The sequence below is a fragment of the Falco naumanni genome, chromosome 6, assembly GCF_017639655.2.
Source record: "Falco naumanni isolate bFalNau1 chromosome 6, bFalNau1.pat, whole genome shotgun sequence".
NCBI classification, from domain to species: Eukaryota; Metazoa; Chordata; class Aves; order Falconiformes; family Falconidae; genus Falco; species Falco naumanni.
The window spans coordinates 75,497,187-75,521,292 of record NC_054059.1 but is presented as its reverse complement, the minus strand read 5'-3'; the positions used below and the strand labels follow the sequence as shown (position 1 = coordinate 75,521,292).

Here is a 24,106-nt window from a genome sequence, read left to right as displayed (position 1 = left end):
CCACTCCCATGGTGGCTTTGGACCCGCTTCCCTCCCTGCTGCACTGCTGCGTGCAGGATCGGGATGGTGTTGCTGAAGGACAGAGTGAGGGAGTACAGGGCAGAGAGCGCTCGGGTTTTGTGTTAAATCAACATCAGCAGCACAATTGAAAAGGCAAACAAACTTCAAACAGAAGAGGGTCACCTGTTCTTGATACAAGGTACTCTAAAAATGACCACAAATACAAGTATTTAGGAAAGATTATTTCCTTTCTATATCCTGGTTTATTTAATGCATCTAGGGGTAATTTGTGCATCGTAAATGTCAGCTTCTCTGTTATATCAGCAAGCTCTCAGCTTTCTTTTTTGTATAACTTACTTTCTTTTCATGGACTAGCTGCCAAGTTAATGGTGTCTTTTTTGATACCTCCTGACTCACATGTCTTCCTGTTCCCAGTTATCCTGGTATCCTGTCATGGTGCTGAACAATTCACTCTTAGGCTATGGAGTTGGTTTCTTTCCCTCATTTTCTGTATTACAGCGTGATGCTGCTGTGGACTGAGGATTTACAGAGCCAATAGTTCATGCCCACAGGCTAAGGCTGGCATCGCCAGCAAGCAGGGCCATGGGCTGGCAGGGCTTTTCCCAGGTGGAACAGTATCTCCATGCAGAGTCTTTCTGACAACCCACAGGCCTAAAGGTCCAAAGTAAATGTGCGTGTGAGAGTGTGTATATATGTGTATTCTAGATACACGTTCCAACATACATGTGTGTACATACGTATATGTGCATTTCAGTAAGAGCCGCCTCAGGGTGTTTGCGTAGCCAGTCTTATCACTGAGACATTTCTCTCCTCCTTGTATTGCCTCTCGTCTTGTTCCTTCCCTCTCCCAAGACACAACAGCACTGTTCGCCCTCCTGCCAGCACTGTGCTTCTAAGTCAGCAGAGCCAAATAACCCATTTCCAGAAGCCAAGACAGCAGCTATCAGAAAAGCATTTTATTCTAGTATGCTTTTTTCGTCCGCCTATACCAACCACTACAGAAGTCCAATTCACGGGAGTCCAGCTGGCCAGCTTGTCCTAAAAGTTTCATTTAACTATTCAAAAAAGTAGTAAGCAGCTCAGGTCACAGCTGAGGAGTACCAGCTGGATATAAAGCACAAAGCTGAAGATATCCGTAAGGGATTGCAGCACAGTTTCAGACTCTGCAGGTCTTCCACACCCAGAACGTCCACTGACGTCAATGGAAATTTTGGATGATGACGGAGAGCAGTGATGATGTTGACTCCGGCAGTGAAAGCTTTGAGAGCCTAATGTTTACGTTTTCTCTGCCTTAGTTTGTATACGCTGTCCCTCAGTGAACGCCGGTTGCCGCGTTGCTTGCCTGCATTTACCTCAACGCAGCCCTGGGAAATAACAGCGAGGCTGTGCCCCCCCAGCACGCTGCTGAGCCCGGGGGGCGGCCTGGCCGGGTCACTTGGCCAGGCTCACACTGGGAATTTGTGATACAGCATCACCATGGGCCTCAAGTTCAGCCTCCCAGCGCCCTTTCCAGCGCTTTCCCTGAGAGACTTTTCATCTTTTCAGTAACCGAAGTCTTGTAACATTGCTCGAGGTGCCTCTCCAGGCTGCTTAAGTAACATTAAAAACAAAGTGGGTTTGTGGCTTGTTTGGGGGGTGGTTTTCCCAAAAAATTTTGACTAACAACATTAGCGAGCACATTCCTATGACAGCCTGGGCCATGCAGGACACAAGTTATGTGTGACTTTGGTGCCGGTGCATGTCCTGGGCCACCCTGGCTGCAGCCACGGCTCCTGGGCACAGCACCTGGCTGCACTGGGCGAGGAAAGGGGCTGCCGGCGGGGGTGCCCCTCCCAGAAGCTGGGGTGCAGCAGCCCCCCGGCCAGACCCAGGGGCTGGGGAAGCCAGGGCGGTGGTGCCCAGGGGAAAGCTGTGCCTGCAGAGGCGAGAGGCTTTCCCTGCAGGCTGCCAGAGCCCTGCGGGGCTTTTTAATTGCAGCTGCACATAATAAAAGTGAAGAGCAAGAGCCTCCCAGTGAGCAATCCTTCTGGAGACCCAGCGGCCCTAGGCCACTGCTGCCTGACTGGGGCAGCAGAAGACCCTCAGGAAGGTCTGAATTCATTAGCACTCAGTTGCTCGGAGGAATCGGTGCCCTGTTTTTGAGAAGGGCAGCCATTAGGTGCATGGTACGAGCAGGAGGGCTCTGCTGGGGTCAGGGTTTGAGAGCTGCCGCTCAGCAGCCAGTCTGCTGGGCTGGAAATACTTGCAAGCGGCAGCAACACCCCAGCTGTGTCAGCGTGCTCCTCGACTTGGCCCTTCCCTGCCCTCATCGCTCCTCCATGAACCCAGGAGGAGGAAGAAGAGGTGGTGCAGTGCAGTCTATAACCAGCAATGGTCATCCTCAAAAAGGACAGCCAGCCACGATCGCAACGCCAATTATATTTAAAGAATCAACGTGGTGTTCGGTTTGGGCAGGAAGGCAGTTTTAAAAGCAAAGTTACAGAACCCTGTCAGGAATTCCGTTTCATTGGACTTTTTTGAACTCGTGAGCAAATACTGTCTGACAACTTGCTGCTGGTCCTTTTGTTCGTTTGCTCCATAACTCCATAAGGATCGTCATGACCTTCAATCCAGCTCCCTAAGTACTCTGCACACCCTGCCTGCACGTGCCATTACATGGCACTGTCGGAGCCGATGGTCCTTCCTCTTTACTCCATTTGGGCATGATGTCAGGTCCCGACGGAACCTCCCTCCCTCACACCCCGCCGTACAAATGGACCAGTTCCATCTAGCTCGTCCTCCAGCCCTGCCCCAAACACAGCAGGAGCCGTCCCTCTGCACGCACCGTGGGCACGCCACTAGTCCCCTGGCACCTGTGAAGCTTTCATTCCCCTCGCTGCCCCTTCCAGCTTCAGCCACTGCTGCGGCAGAGGGGAATTGTCCTGTCTGAGTACCTCCTGGCCACTGCACTGGTGGGCTCTGACGAAGATCTAAAGCCAGTCTGGCGTGCTATACCAGACCAAGTCGAGGGTTGCATCTCCCCGTGGGCTCAGCAGCCAGCTGCTCCATGAAGTGCTCTTTGAGTGTAACTAAAAAACTCATCTCTGTGTCTGAGAGTGATATCTGCCTGGTCTGTGGGTGTTTGGAGCTTGCATATAGCAACAGTATTACATTTTATTTGTATAATGCTGGTTATCTTGAAGAGTATAACACAATTCAGGCTCTGGGTGCCTCTAGGGTATAAAGGCAGAAAATGTTGGATAATGCACCATGTGATAACTTCAGCTGTCTGATCACTGTGTGCACATTGTCACTTGAAAAGCTGCTTCTTGCCAGAAATACTTGCTGCATTTTCCAAGATGGCATGTCCCCTCTGGCCAGCTGGAAGACCCGCAAATGCCAGCCTGCCTCATGCAGCAAGCTGAAGGCATGACTTCAGCGGGACAGCCTGCTTGCTGTGCTAACACACCCCGGAGTGAGCTCAGCTTGCACTGGTGCTCAGGGACAGATGCAACGCTGCGGGAAATCTGTCGCAATGTCTGCTCACACTGTACAGCCGGTGCTGTTCCTCTGAAGTATCAGCAGCATGGCAATGCTGCTGCTCGGCTTTACCTTCTCATTAACGCTTTCCCGCATCTCCTGTCGGAGGTGGCTGGTGGTCCTGCTCCCACAACAAACCTCTGCGGTATGTTTGGGTGCAAAAATTAAATGGAATATTCACCCTAATGCAATCTGCTTCCTGCAGCCTTTGCTGCAGTCACGTATGCAAAATCTGCGGAGTGTATCCTAGGACTACTACTCTTCCCAGGAGATGGACGGAGGCAAAGCAAACGGTTTAATGCCCTGCGCACAGCAAATCGCGGGATGGAGGACCATCCCACAGGGGAAGCTGCAGACTTTTCCCTGTGCTTCTGCAGCCCAAGACTCCCACCCTTGTGTTTTGCTAAGGCAGTTTACAGTATGTGAATCTTCCCTGGGGTTTGGTTTTGTTCTTTTAAACTTTTTTTTTTTTTTTTTAATGTTAGTTTAAACAGTCTCTTATTAAGGCTTCTGAGTGTGTGCTAAGACTCGTCTTGGAAATGTGTATTCAGGTGGTTTGTAAGATTTGTATTATTTGCTTCTTTTGGAGCCATTCTGGTGTATTATGTAAATCCATAGCTAAGCATTTCCTGGGACCATTTATCCTGCAACTGCCAAGTTTGGCACACATACAGTGCTGAGCAAAACCAATTGCTTCTGTCTCTCTAGTTCAAAGAAGAAAGATCAGTCTGGAGATTTTTTGTTTCATTTAAGAGAAGACAATTTTCTTATTTCATTGCTTATCAGAATGCAATTTCTGCAAATGAGCTGGAAACTCCCAGAATAGATAAAAGTTTAAAGACAGAACATCTGCCCCAAATCCTGTGCAGAAACGATGGTCAACATCAGATGCAGACACTTACAGGTGGCAGCTGGACACTGGATTGACTTCTGTGGTCATTTCTTGCATTTAATAACATGCTTACTGAAAAATATGCATGGGATGATGACAATTAGCCTATTTTAGATAGCTTTTAGACTATTTTAGATAACATCCATTTCTGAGAAACTGCTTAATCCTGCTTAATCCCTTTAACAGTTATTTTTCAGTTCGTGTAATCAGGTAGATTTGGTGACAAAACCCAGATCTACCTGTTGCTTTAATCTTCAGTTCAGGCCTTTTTCTGTGTACTGACTGCATGAATTCACACCCAGAGCTGAGGAAAGCCAGTGTGGGGTACCTGACACCTGGAACTTCTCCATCCTTTCTTAGTTCTAAGGTTTGGCGTTCCCTGGCCAGGTCCTTGCTTCTCTCCCGGCTGCAAGCTCGGGAGGGGGCTGTGGGTTGCAGTTTGCTCCTATTCCCTGCTGAAGAAAGGAGGTCTGCAAGGGGCTCTCGGGGGGCACAGGTGGTGGGAAGGGGGTGTGATTTTCAGGCTCGCCCCCACCACAAGCCTCCAAAATCCCTCCCCAGGGTTGCTGCTGCCCACACCTAGAAGGTCAGGAAAGGTGCGGAGCTCCTTGCAGGCACCATCAGCTACAGCTCACAGGTCTCACCAGGGGTGGGATGAGCTGTTGGGGGTCATGGCAGGACCTGCCACTCCACAGTGCCTCTGAAGGAAGCCCCGAAGCCCCCCGTTACTTCAAGCTGGGAGTGGGCAGCGCTGCCCCATCTTCCACCTCTCTCCTCCATGGTCTGATGTCGCTGGGTCCTGTGTTAGCTCAGACAGCAGAGCCCTGAGACACGTCACCATCACTTGAGTTTAAATGGAGCTGGAAATAAATGTTTTGAATTATGCATTGTGGTGGAGCATCACGTTGTGCCACTGAACTGTGCTAGAGGAAGGGAATGTAAAAGCCATTTCCACTTGTGGGGGACTGCCCCACCAGCAGTGTTGCCCCCTCGCAGGTGGTCTGATGCCAGTGACTACGGGGCCATATCCAGCACTAAACCTCCCACGTGAGCAGCACCCACACCCCACGGCAGCTCCCCTCTGCCACGTCCCCACACTGGGCTTGGGGCTAGAGCACAGCCCTGCATCCTGCTCTGCTTTTCAGCAGGTGACCCACCTCCAGCATGGGCCTCAGACACATGGAGGGGCAGCACGGCAGGGGGGATCCCCGCTTGGGCACACCGGGGAGGGGTGAAATCCTTACCGTGGTGGCTGTGAGTGGATGCGCTTGGCATGGCCCTTGGCTCATTGCTGGGCTGGGAGCAGCTCGCCAGCACGGTGCAGCACATCATGGTCCGCGAGCGACCTGCTGCTTGGATTTCCTGCCATGTAAGATTTGTAGACGTGCTCTCAAATCGACCTGGCCCTGAAGACAGGAGCAATCAATTAAAGAAACTTTTCCCTATGAAATCAGCTGCAAAAATGGTGCTTTTATGACAGGCTGCCCTTGCTGCCTTGTCCTTTCTTAAGACAGGATGCTGTGAGCTTGAGATTTCCTGACGGTAGCCAAGCATTTCTTCAGCTCTTCTCAGGCACAGACCCGGTAAAGGAAAAATGCCTGACAGTGATGAATCACTGACTAAACAGCTTAATGGTACCCCATCACCCGCCATTACCATGGGCAGTATTAGTTAAACAGCCACTTGAAACATGCCAGGCATTTTCCAGGAAAAAAAAGGGGCACTCCTGACCTCCAAGTGCAAAACCCAGTGCCATCGCCTGGGCTGATGTTACCTGCCAGGCTGCAGGGCTGCGGTCTCTCGTATGGAAGGGTATATAACAAGAGACCGAAGGACCAGGCTTTGCAGCCCTAGTTTAGTCCCCAGTGCGGACAGGCAGGACTGGGTGAGTACAGAGCATCTCTGAGGAGCGACACATGGCCGTGGGCTGCGGCGTGCCTCAGCGGGGAGGGCAGGCAGCAGGGCAGGCAAGGGGCACGCTCCGGGCAGGTCTCAGACCTCTGCCCCATGGAAGGTGAGGAGCAGCTTGTGCTCTCCCAGCACTGGCAAGCATCTTTCCTGAGCTGCTCCAGGTGCACGGGAGGAAAGCTGGAAGCAGGGGTATAGGGGTTCTGTTGTAGAAGCCTCGGACCTGCAGGTCAATAAAAGCCATGGCAGGAATCCCGGGCACCTCTCTGCAAAGTGCTGAGGCTAGCAGGTTTATTCGCAGCATTTTATGATCTGGGACACACCACAGGAGCCTCCGTGCAACTGTTCTGCTGGCATGTGAACATGCGGTGACTCAGGAAAAAGGCGCTCGAGGGCTGTCTTGATAAGTAACAGGAGTTGGCTATAAAATAAACATGCAGGAAAAGCAAATCCCCAGCTCTCCAAAGGTGCAGCCTACAGGCAGCCTTCATCCTGCCTCTTCCAAGCACCCAGGGACTTCGCCTCTCCGTGCCCTAGCTTGCACCTCTGTAGAATGGGTTTCATGAGCTCACCCTTCGCTTGCACTGCTTTGAAATCTCTCCACCTGAGAGGCTGATTTTGTCATGCGGGGAGGGAAGTGGAGCTGGAGTCACGATCCTATTTTCTGGGAGACACCTCATGTACGTTCCTGGAGAGCATATTTGAGGAATATTTTGGTTTAACTTACGTGTTTTATCTGCACAGTGGTCTTTTACCGACCTCCACTTGTGACCACAATGCAGTGAGGGGTGCTGTGACCCTGACAGGATGAATTAAAAATAAAGTTACGGGGTTTTTGACCGGGAGAAATTAAACTGGTTTCAGTTTCCTTCCCTCTTAATAACAGCCAGGGCACCTCATCTGTCTTCTCTGCTTTTGCTTACTGCAACTGGCTTGTAAGTCCCCCCAGAAGACATAGCATGACATTTTAGTCCATGTCTCTTTTTTCGTACATTGAACAGAAAATGTACGACTGTTAACAGCACATCTGCAGATTATTTATCCATGCAGGCCTAATTGGTGCAGGGATTAGCAAAACATGTTTTGCCTGCCAATCTCTAATCAAGAGGCCAGATTCACTGGTGTGGTAGCAGCTTCGCAGTGCTCCAGGGAGGTGATGCTCACTCTGCTGAAAATCAGGAGCAATTTAGCTAAATTCAATTTGCAGGTACAGACCTCGCAAGGTCAAAGTAAGCACAGTCTGCAGAGAAAAATTATCACCCACAAGGAGCAATAGCAGATCCAAACCGGCTTTTGAGGAGAAGGATCTAGTATGAAGGCCAAGACAATGAGAAAATTGTAACTAAAGTTAACAGTCTGGAAAGGAGAAATAACTGGCTTGTTATTCCCTTAGGATGTGTATTCCTCCCAGATATTTTCTACTTTACTGCATCTTTCCCAAAGATGTAATGGCAGGTTCAGTGGCTTGTTAACCTTTCTGGCATAGGTTTGTTCTGCAGTGAGTATTGAGAGGCCAAACCCCCAGCCTAGAGGAACACACCGTGTGTGCTTTTCCTGGTTCTTTTCTACCTTTCCTCTTCAAAGATGGGATTTATATTTTTTTTTTTGGCAAAATGGGGGCAAAAAGCATTCCTTCCAGTTCTGACAGAATTTTATACATTCACTTGCATGAGGTTCAAAGCAGTGGAGAAACATCCCAACTACCTAGCAATACTTAAAAACAAAACAAGCAGTGGAAGGTGAATAGTGTTAAATATTTAATTGTAAGCTCAGTGGGAAGAAAATGGAGTTTTACTGTCATATTTTACGTGCAAATTTGATTTGACTGCAACACCTGCTTTCAATATGATTAACTCTTACTTAGCATGCAATTTTGGCTCTGTCAACTTCTGATTTACTTCACTGGGGATGCTTGGTTCCAGTGATGGAGGTATTCTGCTAGTATTGTTGTGCTGGAGACATGCCTAATGGGGCAGAGCTAATTTGCCATTTGCTGGGTTAATGAAGATACACACTAAAAAGATTATGAGGAAAAACAAGAACTAGTACATGAAAGATTAAGAAAAAAGCAAACAATTGACTAAAAATACAGCAAGATCTCTGTGCCTTAGGCTTTTCTGCAGTATCTTTCATCCTAGCACAGTTCCTGTAGTGCCGTAGCTGCTCCCAAGTGACCACACACGTTTCCATCAGGCCAGTTGTCAGGACACCCTAGGACGAGTGGCAGGGGACCGGAATCCCCATGTGGGAGAGGGTGGCTGGCGTGTGCAGCCCAGCCGGTGCTGGGTCAGGACTTGCTAAGCCCTGCTTGGGGGCTGTTACTGCAGGAGGCTTGTGCCACTGCAGCAGCTGTGCCGTGTGGTGCCCACTGCTTTATTTTATACCTACAAGCAGGTAGGTCTGTCCCCACCGCTGTCATCCCAAGCAGAGGATGCCCTGAATGCCAGGCAGCCACTTCTGCTCCCAGATGGGCTTTATGGCCTTTGCATCAGCCATCCCAGCTGGTGTCCTGAGGAAGAGGAGAGCAGCCACGCCGGGTGCGTGCCCCTCTTTCTCACCTGCACCAACCCATTACCCCAACACACAGGAGAGATGCCTGCTGCAGCAGCCCCCTCAGCAACATGCTGCAGCAAGAGCATCCACCATGTAACATCTCTCTGGAAACACCTCCAAGAACCACGTGTAACCAGGCTGCAGTTCTCTCCCTTTGCATGTAGATCTCCTCCCAGCAGTGCAGTCCCGCCGTTTATTTCAGGCATGAGCCTTCAGATTGTCTATGAACATGGATATGACACTTCTGAGTGGGAGCAAGATTTTCTTTATTGCTGCTGCGGCAGTTAAGCCAGTATATTTCCTTTCCACTATCCTTCGTTTGCTATCTCCATTCCAGTCTTACACAGGTCTTTGCTGTTGCCTTCACTAATGCCTTGCATTTATTTTTTAAACCAACTGCTGTGATTACAATGGAAGTCTAGCTCATGATGGCAGAGCCGAGGAAATTAATGCAGGAAGCTAGTTTATCTCAAAAACACAGCATTACGCCCTGCAACGCCAAAGCTCCTTGCTGTCTGCTGCCGCCTTGTCAGGAAACAGACCAGCAGCTGTAGGAATTTACTCCTCACATGGAGGATGACACAGAGTCGAGGAGAGACCCTCTCAGCAGGGTGGCTCTGCCAGCCATTTGCAGGACAGCATCCCTGCCCAGGAGCCACGTGCAGCGTGACCCAGGGATGCACAGGGCTTTGCATCAGCATTTCCCTATGGCCTCTCTGGCCGTAGTCCCCATGCGAAGTGGCAGCACTCCGTGGGCAAAGCAGGGCGAGCCCAGCAAACAGCTGTACCAGCAAGCGAGCAGCAGGCGGCTTTCGGGTTGAGATGGTGGGTGAGAGTGGCAGACACAGGATTTCTGGTCATGTGGGCAGAAGTAGGTTTGCTTTGTCTTTGATGACAATTTCTCTTCTAACACGGGGTGATTTCTCCTTGCGGACACGCGCTGAAGGTGCCCATGTCTGTGCTTCTTGCTCTCGGGTCCCTTTTAGAGCTGAAGGAGAGAAATAGAAGTAGCTTTTTCCCCAGGCTCTGTGCCTCCTGAGGTGGGCAGCAGTGGCAGCTCAGGGATGTGCATCTCCAGCAGCTCTGAACAGAGCCTGGGTTCCTGGCTCAAACATAAAAAGTTGCTTGTACATACCTAAAGGTCGGTGGGCAGAAGCTCCCCACTGCCACTCTGTGCCCCTGGGACTCGGCGCTCTGCCGGGTTGTTAGAACCACATGCACACACATTCATCTCACAGGGAGCTACCCGAGCATCTTCAGGGCCTCTCTAGCTGGGTGTCTTGGAGGTATGTGGAAAGTATATATGCTATAAGTAAATAAGGTTGCTTGCTGTTAACTGTGCCTTTATTTAAGACAGAGCATGGGATCTCACAGGCATACAGCCCAAGATTTCTTTGAAAGCTTTCCAGTGGGTCTGAGGAATAATGAACAGCAGTGCACACTGTGTGAGCAGGGAGAGGGAGCCCACAGTGGACCGTGTTGTACACACCACAACAGCCTCGCTCTGCTCCTCTTGCTGGAAAACCCGCTCCCGTGTCACCGTGCCTGTGCACAGGGCTCGCTGCCAGCAGTTGCAGGCATTTGTGATGATGCTGCACTGAGCAACTGCTGTATGCCCATACCAGCTACCTGCGAACACTGCGTACTGCTAAACACCACTGCTGCCCTGGGGCACAGCCCCTCACTGCGGCAGCTGCCCCAGCACACAGGGCAAGGGCAAGCGCCAGGAGCACAGGGGAGGGCCTGCCTGCAGGATCCCCGCTGGCTTTCTTTGCAAAGCAGCCTCTGGCACCTCTGCCTGCCTTAGCAAACAGCAGGTATTTCGTCCCAGAGACTAACGCAATAGTCTGCAGCCTCCAGGCACCTGGTAACCCTCCCTCTTCACCTCAGGTGAGCTAGAACTGGCTGTGCTGCAGGAGCGGCTCACCAAAGCCTGGATAAACTGAGGCAGAAAGTGTGTTTTATCCTGGAAATGATACAGCTTGGTGTAGAGGTGTGAAGGCAGTGGGCTGATCAGCACTGATAACATGCAGCTGTGGCCTTGCCCCAGAGGCAGTGGGTTGATTGACATGGATGATGTGCAGCTGTAGCTCGTTCCTGCTAAGTGGATAAATAGCCCTGAGGAGTGTGGGATGGGTGGTTGGGTGGATGAGGAGTAGTGTGGTCTTGTCTCTGGAGGAAGGAGAAACAGCATGGACAGTAGAATCTGACAGAAAAGCCTTGTTGCAGCCTACTGGTTTGTTTGTGCTGTGACAGTTGGTGCCCTGTGTGAGGTGAAGTGGGTTGGACTCCCACTACAACAGCTTGGCTGCTGGCCCCAGCAGGCAAAGCCAGAGGAGGCTGGTGGTCTCCCTGCCAGAGCAGGGTGCTTCCCCACCAGCTTTTCCCTTGCCACTGCACACTTCTCCCAGAAGGAGACACCCAGTGCCGTCTCCCCACCGGCCTGGGGGGCAGCCAGCTTGCTCTGGTGTGGGTGGAGGACTTCCTCTGTGTCCTGCTATGGGCAAGCAGACCTGCAAGGGTCTGTCCTGTAAAGCCTCAAAGGAACTGATGGCAGCTCCACATCTGTCCTGTGGCTTTGGGACGCTTGGGGTCAGGCTTCATACAAGGGCCCACAGCACTGAGTTGGGCTCCAAGGGATGCTGAATGATTACAGGCTGCCTTCCAGGTAAGGTGGGGTTTTGTCTTCCTTAAAAAGTAACATTTCTGTTAGATGAGATTGTTAAAATATTCATAGGCAGGCTCTCCTGAAGCAGTCGGGCATGTCTGGAGTGCCATAGGACACAAGCTCTTGTTTTTGCCAAGGAGCATCCATAAAACATCAGGATACTCGTTGGGCACCGTATACCCTGGTGGGCAAAATGGAAATTACTGGCCAGCAGGAGCAATGGTGTCCCGAATGTTCTGTCAAAATATTCAGAGTTTAAGGTTGGTTTTTCTGGAGTGATTTTGTCCCCTGACTGTTTTGGGGTTACAGTGTAGGTTATATCACAGTCCTTTCTTGCTTCCCACAACTATTGATCTACCGTTCCTCACTGACAACTCCCTTCAGATGCTGTGTTATGGCACCATGGAAAAATCAGTTTCCCCAATAAGCAGTAGCAAACCTGGAGAGACAAATAATTGTGAGAGGATTATCGTACAGTACAGAGTCATCCTGGTGCACGTAATGTACCAATTTCCCCTAATGCTACTCAGACTTCACTGAAGCTGCCAGGTCCAAGAAAACCATCTAACCCACTTGCTGCCCACACAAAGAGCCCACAGTTCAGCAGTGCACCCATCTTGGACAGCGTGGCTCGCTGTGCATGTCTGGTAGCACCCCCCACAGCCCCTGGTGTCCTCGAGGAGAAGCTCCCTTACACCTTCGTACTGGATGGGCAAACCTCTGCCCTAAGGAGGTCTCCTTTGGAAGCTGGAGCCATCCTACAAGAATCAATTCACACTTGGTGTAACCAGCCAAAACTGCGAAGAGGAACATTTATTGTACAGGCCAGTGAGAAGAGACTCCAAAGGGGGAAATGCAGCTCAGGGTCCTGGTCTGTGCCGGGGCAAGGCTGTGCTTTGGGGCATTATGGCACTACACTGGGCGCTTCAGGGATGCGGGTGAATGCCAGACTGTGCTACCATGTAGATCCAGTGGCATCTGCTAAACAACAGTTGGGCCCCCAGAGCAGTAAAAGCACGTGTTTCTGCTGTACATGAAAAAGCGATACACAATTCTGTATGTGGGGAACAGGGTTTTGGCAGGAGGAACTTTTTTTCCCAAGAATGAATCCCAACATAAATCCCATTTCAGTCCTCTCAATTGACTACAGCCTTCCTATCCCTCTCATACTAATCTTCCATAATTTAATTTAAATTGTGCCTGCATTTTTAGAGCATTAGACTAGCTTCCTGTGACACCCTGGCAGTCAAACCCTCCTTGGTGTCTTGGGAAGCGGGTTTAAGCCTTTGCTGAAGTTTGGGACTGGGGTTTCAGTGTCTCTCTGTGGCATGTGGCTGGTACAGATGGCACTTCGTGGGGCTGAAGGGTAGAAATAAGGCGGGTATAGTGTTTGTGGAAGGGAAGAGGGGATCCAGGACACATGCTGAGGACAGGCAGCATCTGTCGGTGTTGCGTGCATCCCTGAACAGCCCTGCACAGCACCAGCAGGGGGGAAGTCGGGCCGAGGTTTGTGGTGCAGAGGGGTCACTCTTCTTGTGATACAGAGAGGCAGTTAACAGGTTTGGCAAGCAATAGGCTGCTGCTAGCAGGTAATTTCACAGAGGGCAAGGGATGCTGATGTGACACTGAGTGATGCCATGCAGAACTAGTGGCTCAAATGAAAGTGTCAGTGTCAAGCAGCCAAAGCCCAGGGTCACAACATCCAGAGATGGGCAAGTTCTGCACAGCCATGACTCGGTACAAGAGACTGGCAGGCAACAAAACCCAGCAAACACAAAAAATGCATTTCTTCTACCCTGCAGCCTTGTACCTGCTGCAGCAGAGGGGGTGTAGGCAGACGTGGAGTTAGTGATGGGGAAATCTGAAGAGGCTCAGAGCTTGGATGGGTTTCTTTGGGTAATCAGCCCCATCTTGTGAGAAAAGGGATCAAAATCACCCTTTCATCAGACTCCAAATAATGAGCCTTTCCTGCCCCGTCTCAGGAAACAAACAGCTTGAAATTCAAGACAGCAGTGAAAACCTGTTTGGCCTTCATTGTCAGAGGAAAATTTAATTTTGCTCAATTTTTGTCAAAATATCTCATTAAAGTTCTTCAGGGCCTCAGGGGTTTTGCAGATTTTAAAGCAAGCAAAGCCAGCACAGGCTACGGCACTGCCGCCAACTGCCACCTGCACGCTGCAGCAGGCTGCACCCTCCGCCTCGCAGACCGCTGCATTTCTTCTTTGCATTATTGAATTTCCTTGCAGACAGCGCAGCCGGCAGCTCCAGCTGTGCTGCTCGGCAGAAGCAGGTTGCAGGCAGGCTTGCCCCTCGCAGCGCCTCTGCAGAAGTCACCCCTGCCGCCACATCCCGGCCCCCACACGCAGCCTCCCCAGAGCCCTGCCAGCACCACCAGGCATCACCGCCTGTCCTCTTTTGCCTGCCAGCACCTCCGGGACACAGATAAACCCCTGGGGTTTCCTTCTCCTGTGCCAGGGCTGTACCTGCTGTGGCTGCCCTCCCACCTGGGGATTCACAGCATCCACAGCCCGAAGTGTACGCCTGCGTTCCTAACTCCGCACTGCTGCTCCAACTGACCCAGCATGTGCCCGGGTGCCACTGTACCATGTCCCAGTGCGTGCCCCTGCTCCTGCCCCTGCTGCTGCCAGGGGGCTTGAGCCAGGTCCTGCTCCTTGGGTGGAAAAAGCCCAAACTGGGCTCCCATGAGGCTCCATCCAAGCCCTGCACAGTGGATCATGGATGGGAACTAGGGTCCCGTGGCTGCAGCAGAAGTGGGGAGCGGGGGGGGTTGGTGCCAGCCCTGGCCCCTCAGCATCCTGGTACCCACAGGGGTGAAAGGAGGAGGATGACCTCATGCAGTTTCAAGATGTCCACTGTGAAGGCACTCATGGCAAGAGTGGGATTTCACCTCTCCCCTCACTCTTCTGTTGCTGTCCCTCCTGTGTTTGCAGCCCCCATGTGTTCATACCCTGTGCAGGTGCTGGCTGTTGCAGCAGACACTGAAACTTGATTTTCTTCTCCTCTTTCAGGTGTGTGCCCCTCTTTCCCCCAAGGAAAAGACGAGGAGCAGGGAAGGAAAGAAACCCATATATTTGCCTGCAGACTGTGACTGGTTTGTGTAATAACGCTGCCTTTCTCTCCTTGTTTTAGGGAGTGTTGCCGATTCTTTGGAGACAATGGCTTGACTTTGAAGGTGTTTTTTACCAAGGCAGCACCCTTTGGTGTTCTTTGGACACTCACAAACTACCTTTACTTACATGCAATAAAGAAAATAAACTCTACGGATGTCTCCGTGTTGTTCTGCTGCAACAAAGCTTTTGTGTTCTTGCTTTCATGGATCGTTCTGAGGGACAGGTTCATGGGAGTGAGGGTAAGTGACTCCTTATCTTTGTCTCCCTTCTTCCTCCTCATCCTTCTGCCTTTCCTTTTCCCCTTCCCTCCTGCCAGCTGAGTTGAGTAGCATGCCGCACAGACAGCTGAGCAGGCACGGAAATCCCTGTGGAGCAGAGATGCATCCTTCCCTGCAGCCTGGCCTGTGAGCTTCCAGTTTCCCCATCTCCCCCAGCCTGGTGCCTTTGCACATTTTCCTTTAGAAAAGAGGTAAGTTGCTCCAGAGCACGTCAGGAAGGACAGCTACTACCTCCATGTTGCTGTGCATGTGTGTCACCCTTTCCCGTCCCCTGCCAAGTGACTATTCCCAGGCTGTGGCACCAGACCTAGTGGTTTCTAACTGCATGGTCCCGCAAGCCTGCATGCAATGCATTCCTGGTCCAATCTGTGACTTTAACGGAGCCCTCACCTTTATGTGCATAGCAGCAGGCTTGCAGGGTGGCACGGTTATCCTTTGCACCTGTGTCAGTTGGCAGCAGCTGCGGAGAGGAGAGCGGGGCTGCCCTCGCCCACCCACAGCCAAGGCGTGTGTGCATGCATCACTGGTGGAGGACTGTAACGCCGGTGCATGGGGCCTTGCACATCTGGCCAGCAGCTGTGGACAGCACGGCAGGCAGCAGGGCAGCAGGCTCGCTCCCCTGGGACGACTCTCCTGGTGGCATCCCAGATGTTTGCTTACACCCTTAGTCCTACACCCCATGTGAATGCCTGCTCCGCAGTGGCAACAGAGCTGCATGCACAGGGGGTTGAGTCGGAAAATGCCGCAGCTCCCTGCTGACCCTGCTGCTGTTTTGGCAGCCTCAGCACACGGTGTCCTTGGGCAGCAGAGCCGGGTGGGTGGGTAACCCACCATCCCAGGGCCAAGGGGGTCCTGGCAGGGCCAGGAGTAACTGCAAGGACAAGGCACTAGTGGGTCGCTCCTGCCTCGCTGCACCAGCAGGCACTTATTAATGTAACAGTAATAATACCCGTTTTCTGCCCACCGCTTGAGGAGCGCTCTGCTCACCCACCTGGCCAATGCTTTCAGTGCTCAGAAGATGTTGTTAGCCCTCGCTGCACAGAGCAAAGGAGAGTTAACTTTTTGGGAAGTGCTCCTCTCTGGCAGGAGAGCTTGGCCAGCCTTGTGGTGATGGCAGCCAAAAGGCTGCTCAGGGAATCGTTGCAAAATGTACCTGCCAAAAGCCCAGCCTGGCCAGCTGGTGTCTGTGCTGGCCCACCCCCCTGCCCAGGTAGCTGTACCCTGAAAACAAATTAACTTGTTTTTTTTAGTATATCCTGAAATGATCCTGGAGGCAGGGAGGTGTCACTGATAGCATAGCTGGACGTGCTGGCCAATTTGATAAAAGTAAAAAAAAAAAAATGTTAAAAGTGTATTTTTGTGGGACGCCAGAGAGGAGGTGTGTGGAGTGGCTGACTGCTGCTGTCCTGTGCATGCAGCTTGCTCCGCGGTCTGCACGTGCCATCTCCCACCGCAGGATACAGATGTGGGCTGGGGGAAAGAAGCTGACCTGTGTGTAGGGATATCCACACCAGCACGCACGTGCTGGAGCAGAGATGCTTCTCATGCTCTCCCCTGGGTGCATGGTTGTGCATAAAGAGCCAGGGTGGCCAGGGGCTCTCCAGCAGCTTCCTGGCCAGACTAAGTCTTGTGCCATGGCAGGTGACACGTGCTGGGGGATGAATCCTGCCCTGGATCTCCCCCTTCCCAAAGAGGCAGAAGGAGTGGAAAGACCAGGGAAGTAGATTGCGTGGTGGTCTCAGCCATGTCCAGCTTTTCTTTGTTTCTTACCAGCACTGCCTTAGGAAAGCAGCAATGAAGCAGAGACCCAGAACAGTGTCCAGGACAGTGAAGGCCATGCGATGCTCCTGCCATGTGTTCCGGTCCCTCACCATGGCACCTGGTGCTGGTGAGGGGTGGCAGGGGGGCTTCCTGAAAAGCCACCTCTGTACCCAACGAGGAACCCAGCTGTCTCCTTCCCAGGTGACAGGCCAGCAAGGGACCTGGGGGCAGGGAGAGGTGGCTCGCAGGCAGGCTGGGCTATTCGCTCTTGGGCAGATGTGTCATCCTGAACCTGCGGCAAAATGTGAGGTGGCACCTGTCCTAGGGACTGGGGGGGCCCTGCTGCACAGCTCTGTGTGAGTGCTGGGGGTAATCCTGTCTGCAGAGGGACATAGTGCAGAGCCTCTTGGAGAGATGCATTTTCTTCCCTCTTTCCTCTCTTTTCTGTACAGCCCATGTGAAAAGCAACTGGCAGCAAGGGCAGCGCTGCCTGGTGTGCTGGGGGATAGCCTTGGGATGAACCCCAAAACAAAGCCGCCTTCCTGGGACTGGCAACCAGGAGGAGGGACAGCTGCTGGGGCTTCTCCAGGAGTGACCTAGGGACTGCAAGCCAGCACACAGTGCAGCCCCAAAGCTTGTAGTTCCTTGGGGCCGCACTGTGTCAGAGCTGCTGACCCTTTTAGAAGCACCCTTTGAGAGGGTACGTGGCAGAGGCGGCTGCAGGGGGCATGGTGCCCTGCCTTCTGGTGAGCACCATCCCATGCTCCCGCTCCATCCCCACAGCAGCGCAGCAGGGTGGATGGTGCTGCAGCAAAGCTCCGACAGTGCATTCGGGTGTCCCTGTGCACACCCACTGGAGGAGAGGCCAGGTAAGAAAGGTAGGAGCTCCGTGGGGTTTAAGCACGTATAAGTATCCTACCTGGCCTTCAGAAGTGCAACTACCAGCTCTACGAGCACTTAAATCACAATTCCGCTGGAATTTAAATGTAAGACGCAAGCTACAAAACCGCATCCTCGCCATTCAGGCACTTGTAAGTGCCTGCATCTCCTGTAACAAAGTTGCACTTCTCCCCCTTTCCCTTTACTGTGCCCAGAGCAACAGTCCAACTGGGCCATGAGCTGTCGTATTGCTTCCAGAGAAGATGCGTGTGTACTGAAGCTGCGAGTGCCTGAAGCATTGCCGCTGCAAGCCTTGCCGTGCTAAGGTATTTGCAAGTAACTGCAGGCTGGTAGCCAAGGTGTGATGTGGTGCAAGCAACTTGTCACCGCCGTTAACAATATACTGGATAGACAGGCTGAAAGGCTTCCAGGGAAAGTGTGTGTGACATGCCTAGCATGTTGGCAAGCAGGCTGGGAGGTGAGGCTAAGACTGATCTGACACTTGTGACATGCTTGATAGCAGAGGCAAGGACCTCTGCCCCAGCAAAACCGTTTGCAGACTGCATTTATTTGCTTTGATCTTTGACTTTGGTGTTTCTCTCCATGCTACGGTAAATAAAGCAGGTCAGGGTCCAAAAGAGCCATCGCTTGCAAGTACCCCCTCTGTACATACCATAGAGACAAGCACACCTGCCAGTGGGACTTGGAAAGACGTACACTACCAAATCCCAAATTGTAGTCCTTACTTTCCAAACAGGCAGAGACCCAGCCTGCTAGGAAGTGCTCTGAAGTCAGTCAACCCCTGACGTTAAAAGCAAAACTGGATACTTTTCATTCTGCAGTTCATTAACGCGCCCTCCGAGTTCCCACCGCAGAGGAGCCACAGCCGCCAGCGGGGGCTCGGGCAGGCACCCTTCAGTGATGCGCAGGGAGGTACCAGCTGGTTGCCACCGGCTGGTAAAATGCTGGACAAGCCCCAGGCAGCTCAGACAGGAGACAGCCACGCCTGGAGCAGATGCTACAGGAAACGCTGCATCTACAATTCATTGTCGTACCTGGGCTGTAGCACAGGTGACGTTGAAGGACTGGAGCTGCCATCTTTCAGATAAGCTTGAGCCGTGTGTCTTGCAGCTCCACAAAGAACCATACAAAGACGCATCTGCCCCAGGAGCCTGGCTCCAGCAGCTGCCTGTAGCGGACACCTAGGAAAATCTGTCTAAACAGGAAAAACCTATAATTTTACTTCATCATGAGACTTTCTAGCCTCCAGCAATTTGAGGCTCAAGGACTTCTGAGACAGAAAAGATGTTCCTATAGCTAATAGTCTTTAACGGATTTTTTTTTTTTTTCTTCCATGAGTTAATCCCTATAAACTTTTCACATTCACAGTGTGCAACAGCAAAGCTTTCCTTGGCTGAATTATTGGGCAAAGACAAACCTCTTTCTTTTTGTTCTGCACCTGCCCCATGCTAAGCTCATTCAATGACCTCTTTTCTTGTGCCTCTGAAGCCACACAAGTGTCTGAATTTTTATTTGACAAGCACCAGCACGCTGACATTAGAGAACTGCTGAGCTCCGTCAGTCCTGCCAATCTGAAACTGCCCCACATTGCTTAGAGCCATACACTGGTGGTTTTTTTCTCTCCTCACTTTAAAAAGAAGCCTGTTGAGGACCATAAAGCCCAATTACACCACCACCAAGCTTCACTTTCGAAACGATGCCCCACAGTAGTGCATGGAGAGGTCTGATGCCAACAGGGCTGCGAGCCAAGATGCTGTACCTGATCCTCTCCAAATTTGCAGCGTGCATACCCAGTCTTTGCAGCTTGCACTGCTTTGATCAGGTCATAAATCAGCATCTTCAGAACCTGCTGCCCCTCGGCTGGGCTATGCAAGGGGCTGAGCACCTGGGGGAAATGCTGCCCCTCCACAGCCTGCCAGAGCTGTGCTCGTGCAGCATCATGAACAGCAGTACAGCAATTTCTAGACAATCCCTTTCTTGTTGACATGCTATTAGCAGCTGTATTTTCCAGGCAGTGTAGCTTCTGCTGATTTGGGCTTTTTCCTGCCCTGACACTACCCTGCCATTCTACAGCAACACCTTTAGAGAAACTGATCCCCTTCTGTTTGTAAAAACGGGGCATTTCTCCGTTAAGGGAAATTGGAGGTGTTGATGTCAGCACGCAGAAGGGATCTGCTGGGTGATCGTGTGTGGAAACTTTATAGACACCCCCTGGCGCCAGCCCCAGCTCAAGCCAGGGAAGAGGCTGCTGGTGCTGCCAGGATGGGGACCTGCAGCTGGGAAAGGGGTCCCCCTGCCGCAGCTTGCTCATCGGGCAGCAGCAAAGCTGGGCACACAGGCTTTCCCCTGCATCTTCACAGCAGCCCCAGCATCTCTGGTGGTGAATAGGAAAGGTGAGAGAAGGCCATTGGTCTTGGATGTGTAGGCAGCCACAGTCTGTGGATGGGGCTTAAAACCCCAGGAGAGGGGACAGCTGGCTGGCATTGACACAGCTGTGGGTCAAAAGAAACTAATTTATCCCAATCACCTTACAAGCATCACCATGACTGCACAGCCAAAGGCAATGTGGTCTGAGCTGGGCATCCCTCACACCACTGCAGAGCCAAGAAGCACAGAGCATGCAGAAAGTCATTGTCACCCCACAATCACCACCCAGGTGTAGAGGAACGAAGCTGGGTTAATTAATATTGATAACATACAGCTGTGGGCTGGCTGGGGGGGGCGGGTTGGCCGATGCAGACAAGGTGCAGCTGTGGTAGTTCTGTTAAGTGGTTGGGGAGCCAATGTAGAGGAGGCAGCCAAGGAAGAGAGGGGAGGAAGAAGCAGAGGGAGTGAGCGTGCCCTGGAGGAGGAGAGACTAGGAGAAGGCAGTAGAGGGATGGGTGTGAAGAGTATGCTGGTATGTGATGGTAAAAGACCTTGTTGCAGCCTGATAGTTTGGAGAGTGCTGTGACACCCAGCGGGGCTTGAGGCATCTGGCAGGGCAGTTCCAGAGAAGCTCTGGCTAATTCTGCTGAATCAGGGGCTGCCGGTCCCCCACCTTTACAGATGTTACCTCCCTTTGGACACCCCTCTCAGGCATCGCTGCAGGACTGGCTGGTTGAGTAAGCCTCCCTCCACTCAGAAATGATACATCCGAACCCCAAAGCAATCGCATGACTTTTATTCCTCTGTTTATTTCAAAAACACTTTTCCTCCAAAACCTCCACAGGACTCAAAGCCCTTCCTGGAAGCTCCAGGGAATTATTACTTCTGTATTATTGTCACGCACAGGCTGCAGGGACCCACTGATGGGGAGGCTCAGTGACAGGGATGAATTTTCCCCCCTTCGGCTCAATCCAAGCCGCAGCCCCCCGAGGCAGCCGCTCCTTCGCAGCTCTGCCTGCAGCTTCCCTGCAGCCAGGGGAACCACGGGGGGAGGCAGCATCGGCTTCGTGGGTATCAGCCTGGGCTTGCTACTAGTTTTCTACATAAGCAGATGGTGCAGAAGTACTGTCCTCTCATTCAAAATTGCTCACCTGTTTTTCCGTGTTTGGGGTTGTCGAGTAATACTTTCTTGCTTTCTTTTTTTTTTTTTGTCTCCAACCAGATTGTGGCTGCTATATTTGCTATTGCAGGGATCGTTATGATGACGTATGCTGATGGGTTTCACAGCCACTCCGTTATTGGGATAGCCCTGGTGGTGGGCTCTGCCTCAATGTCTGCACTCTACAAGGTAAGCACACCTGGGTCATCCCTCACCCCCAGAAAGATTCAGGAATCCTCACCCTCATCGCTCTGCGCCTGTCTTGCAAACTGTCATGCAGTTCAGTGCCACATGCCCATCTTTGAGGGCTCTGCCATGAACACGCTGACTCTGCAACGCTGCATTCAGGTATGCACTTGCTTGGAGTCTGCCCTCACTTAGGACAAACACTCCCGTTCCTTGGGAAAAGTCTTCTCCAGTGCCCACAGGAGGACCCACAGATGTCCCACCTTCTTGCAAAATGAAGCTGCTTTTCCAGGGGTGCTGGATTTAATCCCTCACCCTGGAAGCTCCCTGCAGAGAGTTAGCTTCTTTCTCAAATCACTTTGTTACCGCCCCTTGCCAGTTCTCCTTCAGTGGCGTATGTAGCCTATGTCGGGCTTAAAGTATTGCTTATCATGGAAATAACCACATGCTTAAAATCCAAAGCACATGCCTGTGAATCAAGGTCTCATATGTGTAAGATGACATGCAGCCACCTCTGCCGGGCAAAGAGCTGTTTCACTTAGTCCGAGACACATATGTGCATTTGCCTCTGTGCTGCTCATGGCACTCACAGTCACAGTCTGCTGGGAGGAATAAGCACCTGTAGAGTGTGGTTCACCCACCCCGGCCTGGAGGTGTAGATGAGGATGAGGTGCAGACCTCTCCATCTGGTCTAATGAATTGCACCGTACCAATCCTCCAACAGAAACTGGCCAGGCAAGCCCTGCAGCCTTAACACAAGAAACCCAGGGAGACTCCGCAAACTGAGGAGCATCTGTCCGTCCCCGAGCGCTGTGTTGCGATGCTTTCTGCTCACTTTTTCAGACTGGGGTCTCAGGGTTGCTCCACCAGACCCCATGCACACGTGCACCGGGAGGTGATGGTGGCAGTGGCGGCAGCGTGTTACTCTACAGTGCGCCCTGCATGGAGGACAGCTGGAGCTGTGCAGCTTGTTCTGCAACAAATGCCACTCCGCCACTGCTGCTGACACTCTGCTCTTGCTTCCCGCAGTCTGGCTCAGTTTCCACAGGTTGTGGTTGCCGAAGGGGCAGGCAGATCTGCAGGCAGACAAGCTGCGCCACATGCAGCAGAGCTGCCTCGACCTGCCCTCCTGCCCCAGACACAGACACCTCAGTCTGCATGTGCCGGCTGCCCACCCTGCCAGGGGCAACCTGCCATCCTCAGGTGGCAAACGAGGAGTGAAAGTGGCTTTCGGGATATTTTGCTCCCTTATGCGGAGTGGCAACGCAGCTGCACCGGCAATGATGGCTGTGAGGTGGTGGAGCGGGCAGCACCCCCGCGAGCATGGCAGCCCCGCAGACCTGCCTGCAGGGCTCTGGGTAGGCAAAGGGAAGAGACAGCTGACACTGGCGAGGGGGCCTGCCATCCCAGCACAAACCAGTAAGTCGGGGCCCATTGGCTCTCTTGGTTTGCAGTCCGTGGCAGAGGAATGCTGTACCCAGACCCCACGGGATCCACCACAGCTCTGTGGTGGAAAATGTATGCAGAGCTCAGACCAGACCCGTGCCCAGGGGCTCCCGGGGTGGGCCACTCACACCCCTCGTTTCCTCTTTATCCCATTCCCACTAACAAACCAGAGCTTTTACATCTTTCCCTGTGGTCTCATTAGTCAGGCTGCAGTGGTGCTGCTGCGCTATCTGCCTTCTGGGGATGAGTTCCCAGGGAGGAAGCAGTCCGGCGCCCAGCGTGCGACGGGAGGCAGGGACAGCGGTGCTGGCAGGTGGGCCATGGTGCACGGCAGGACAAGGCAGGAGGATAACCAAGCAGCATGGACCGTGCTTGCTCACCACCACAGTGCTCCTCAGGTGGCAGCTCAAGGCCCGGACCACTGATGTCTCATGCAGGGAGATCACACACGTCGCTTCCTCTCCTCCCACTGCCCTGCTCCACCAAGCCTTCGGGTTTTAATGTCAGATGCAGGTTTTCCTGGAGGAACATGTAGAAAAATGATTGAAGGGTTTAGGTTAGGGTGAATGACCTTCCCTTTTAGGAGGTACAAAGCAGAAGGTGCTGAGTCCCCTTCCCGCATGGGCTGACGTGGCAGCTGCCCCTGCCAGAAGGGAGAAGGCTGGGGCACACGAGCTGCTCTCCACAGCTTCGTGAGCAGCCACCTCAAGCGTCCGGCAAGCATCACCACATAGGTGCTGACTGGCACTGCTGAGCACCCAGCACCTTGGCCCTGAGCACTGGCCATCAGGCCAGAATGGCAGGAGCCGCTGAAGCCAGGACACCAGCCCTCCAGAGGAGAGGTGCAAGAGAGTTAAACCCATGTATTTTCCTCTTGTAGGTTTTATTCAAACTTCTTTTGGGCAGTGCTAAATTTGGAGAAGCTGCCTTATTCCTGTCTGTGTTAGCTGTCTTCAACGTTCTCTTCGTTACCTGTATTCCTGTCATCCTTTATTTTACCAAAGTGGAGTACTGGAGCTCTTTCGACATCGTTCCTTGGGGAAACCTCTGTGGATTTTCAGTTCTCTTATTGAGTGAGTAGATGGGGGGGCTCTCACACTGACCAGGGTGGAGGGGGGTGCCAGAAACTGGCTGCTGGTGGAAGCTGCAAATGTCTGACAAGCTGGAGCTGTTTTGCCTTCTTCGTAACCGAGTTATTAGCTTGCAGAATCATGCAGAGGGTCCATTCCTAGGTAGACCCTGCTTCCGTGGGCCGTTATTACCAAGCCGAAATATTGTGGCCCTCATTAGAAGGTGCTGTGGGACTAAACTGTAAAG

The 24,106-nt window shown here is 52.3% G+C and overlaps 1 protein-coding gene across 1 annotated transcript in view; it reads left to right on the top strand.

The window, feature by feature from the left end:
* Positions 1-24,106, top strand: part of SLC35F3 (solute carrier family 35 member F3) — a 70,851-nt gene that overhangs the window by 41,920 nt on the left and 4,825 nt on the right. The window contains exons 3-5 of the mRNA XM_040598640.1: positions 14,712-14,931; positions 21,221-21,346; positions 23,670-23,862. Of these exons, the coding sequence (XP_040454574.1) occupies positions 14,712-14,931; positions 21,221-21,346; positions 23,670-23,862 (539 nt within the window). The remainder of the gene's footprint in view (positions 1-14,711; positions 14,932-21,220; positions 21,347-23,669; positions 23,863-24,106) is intronic.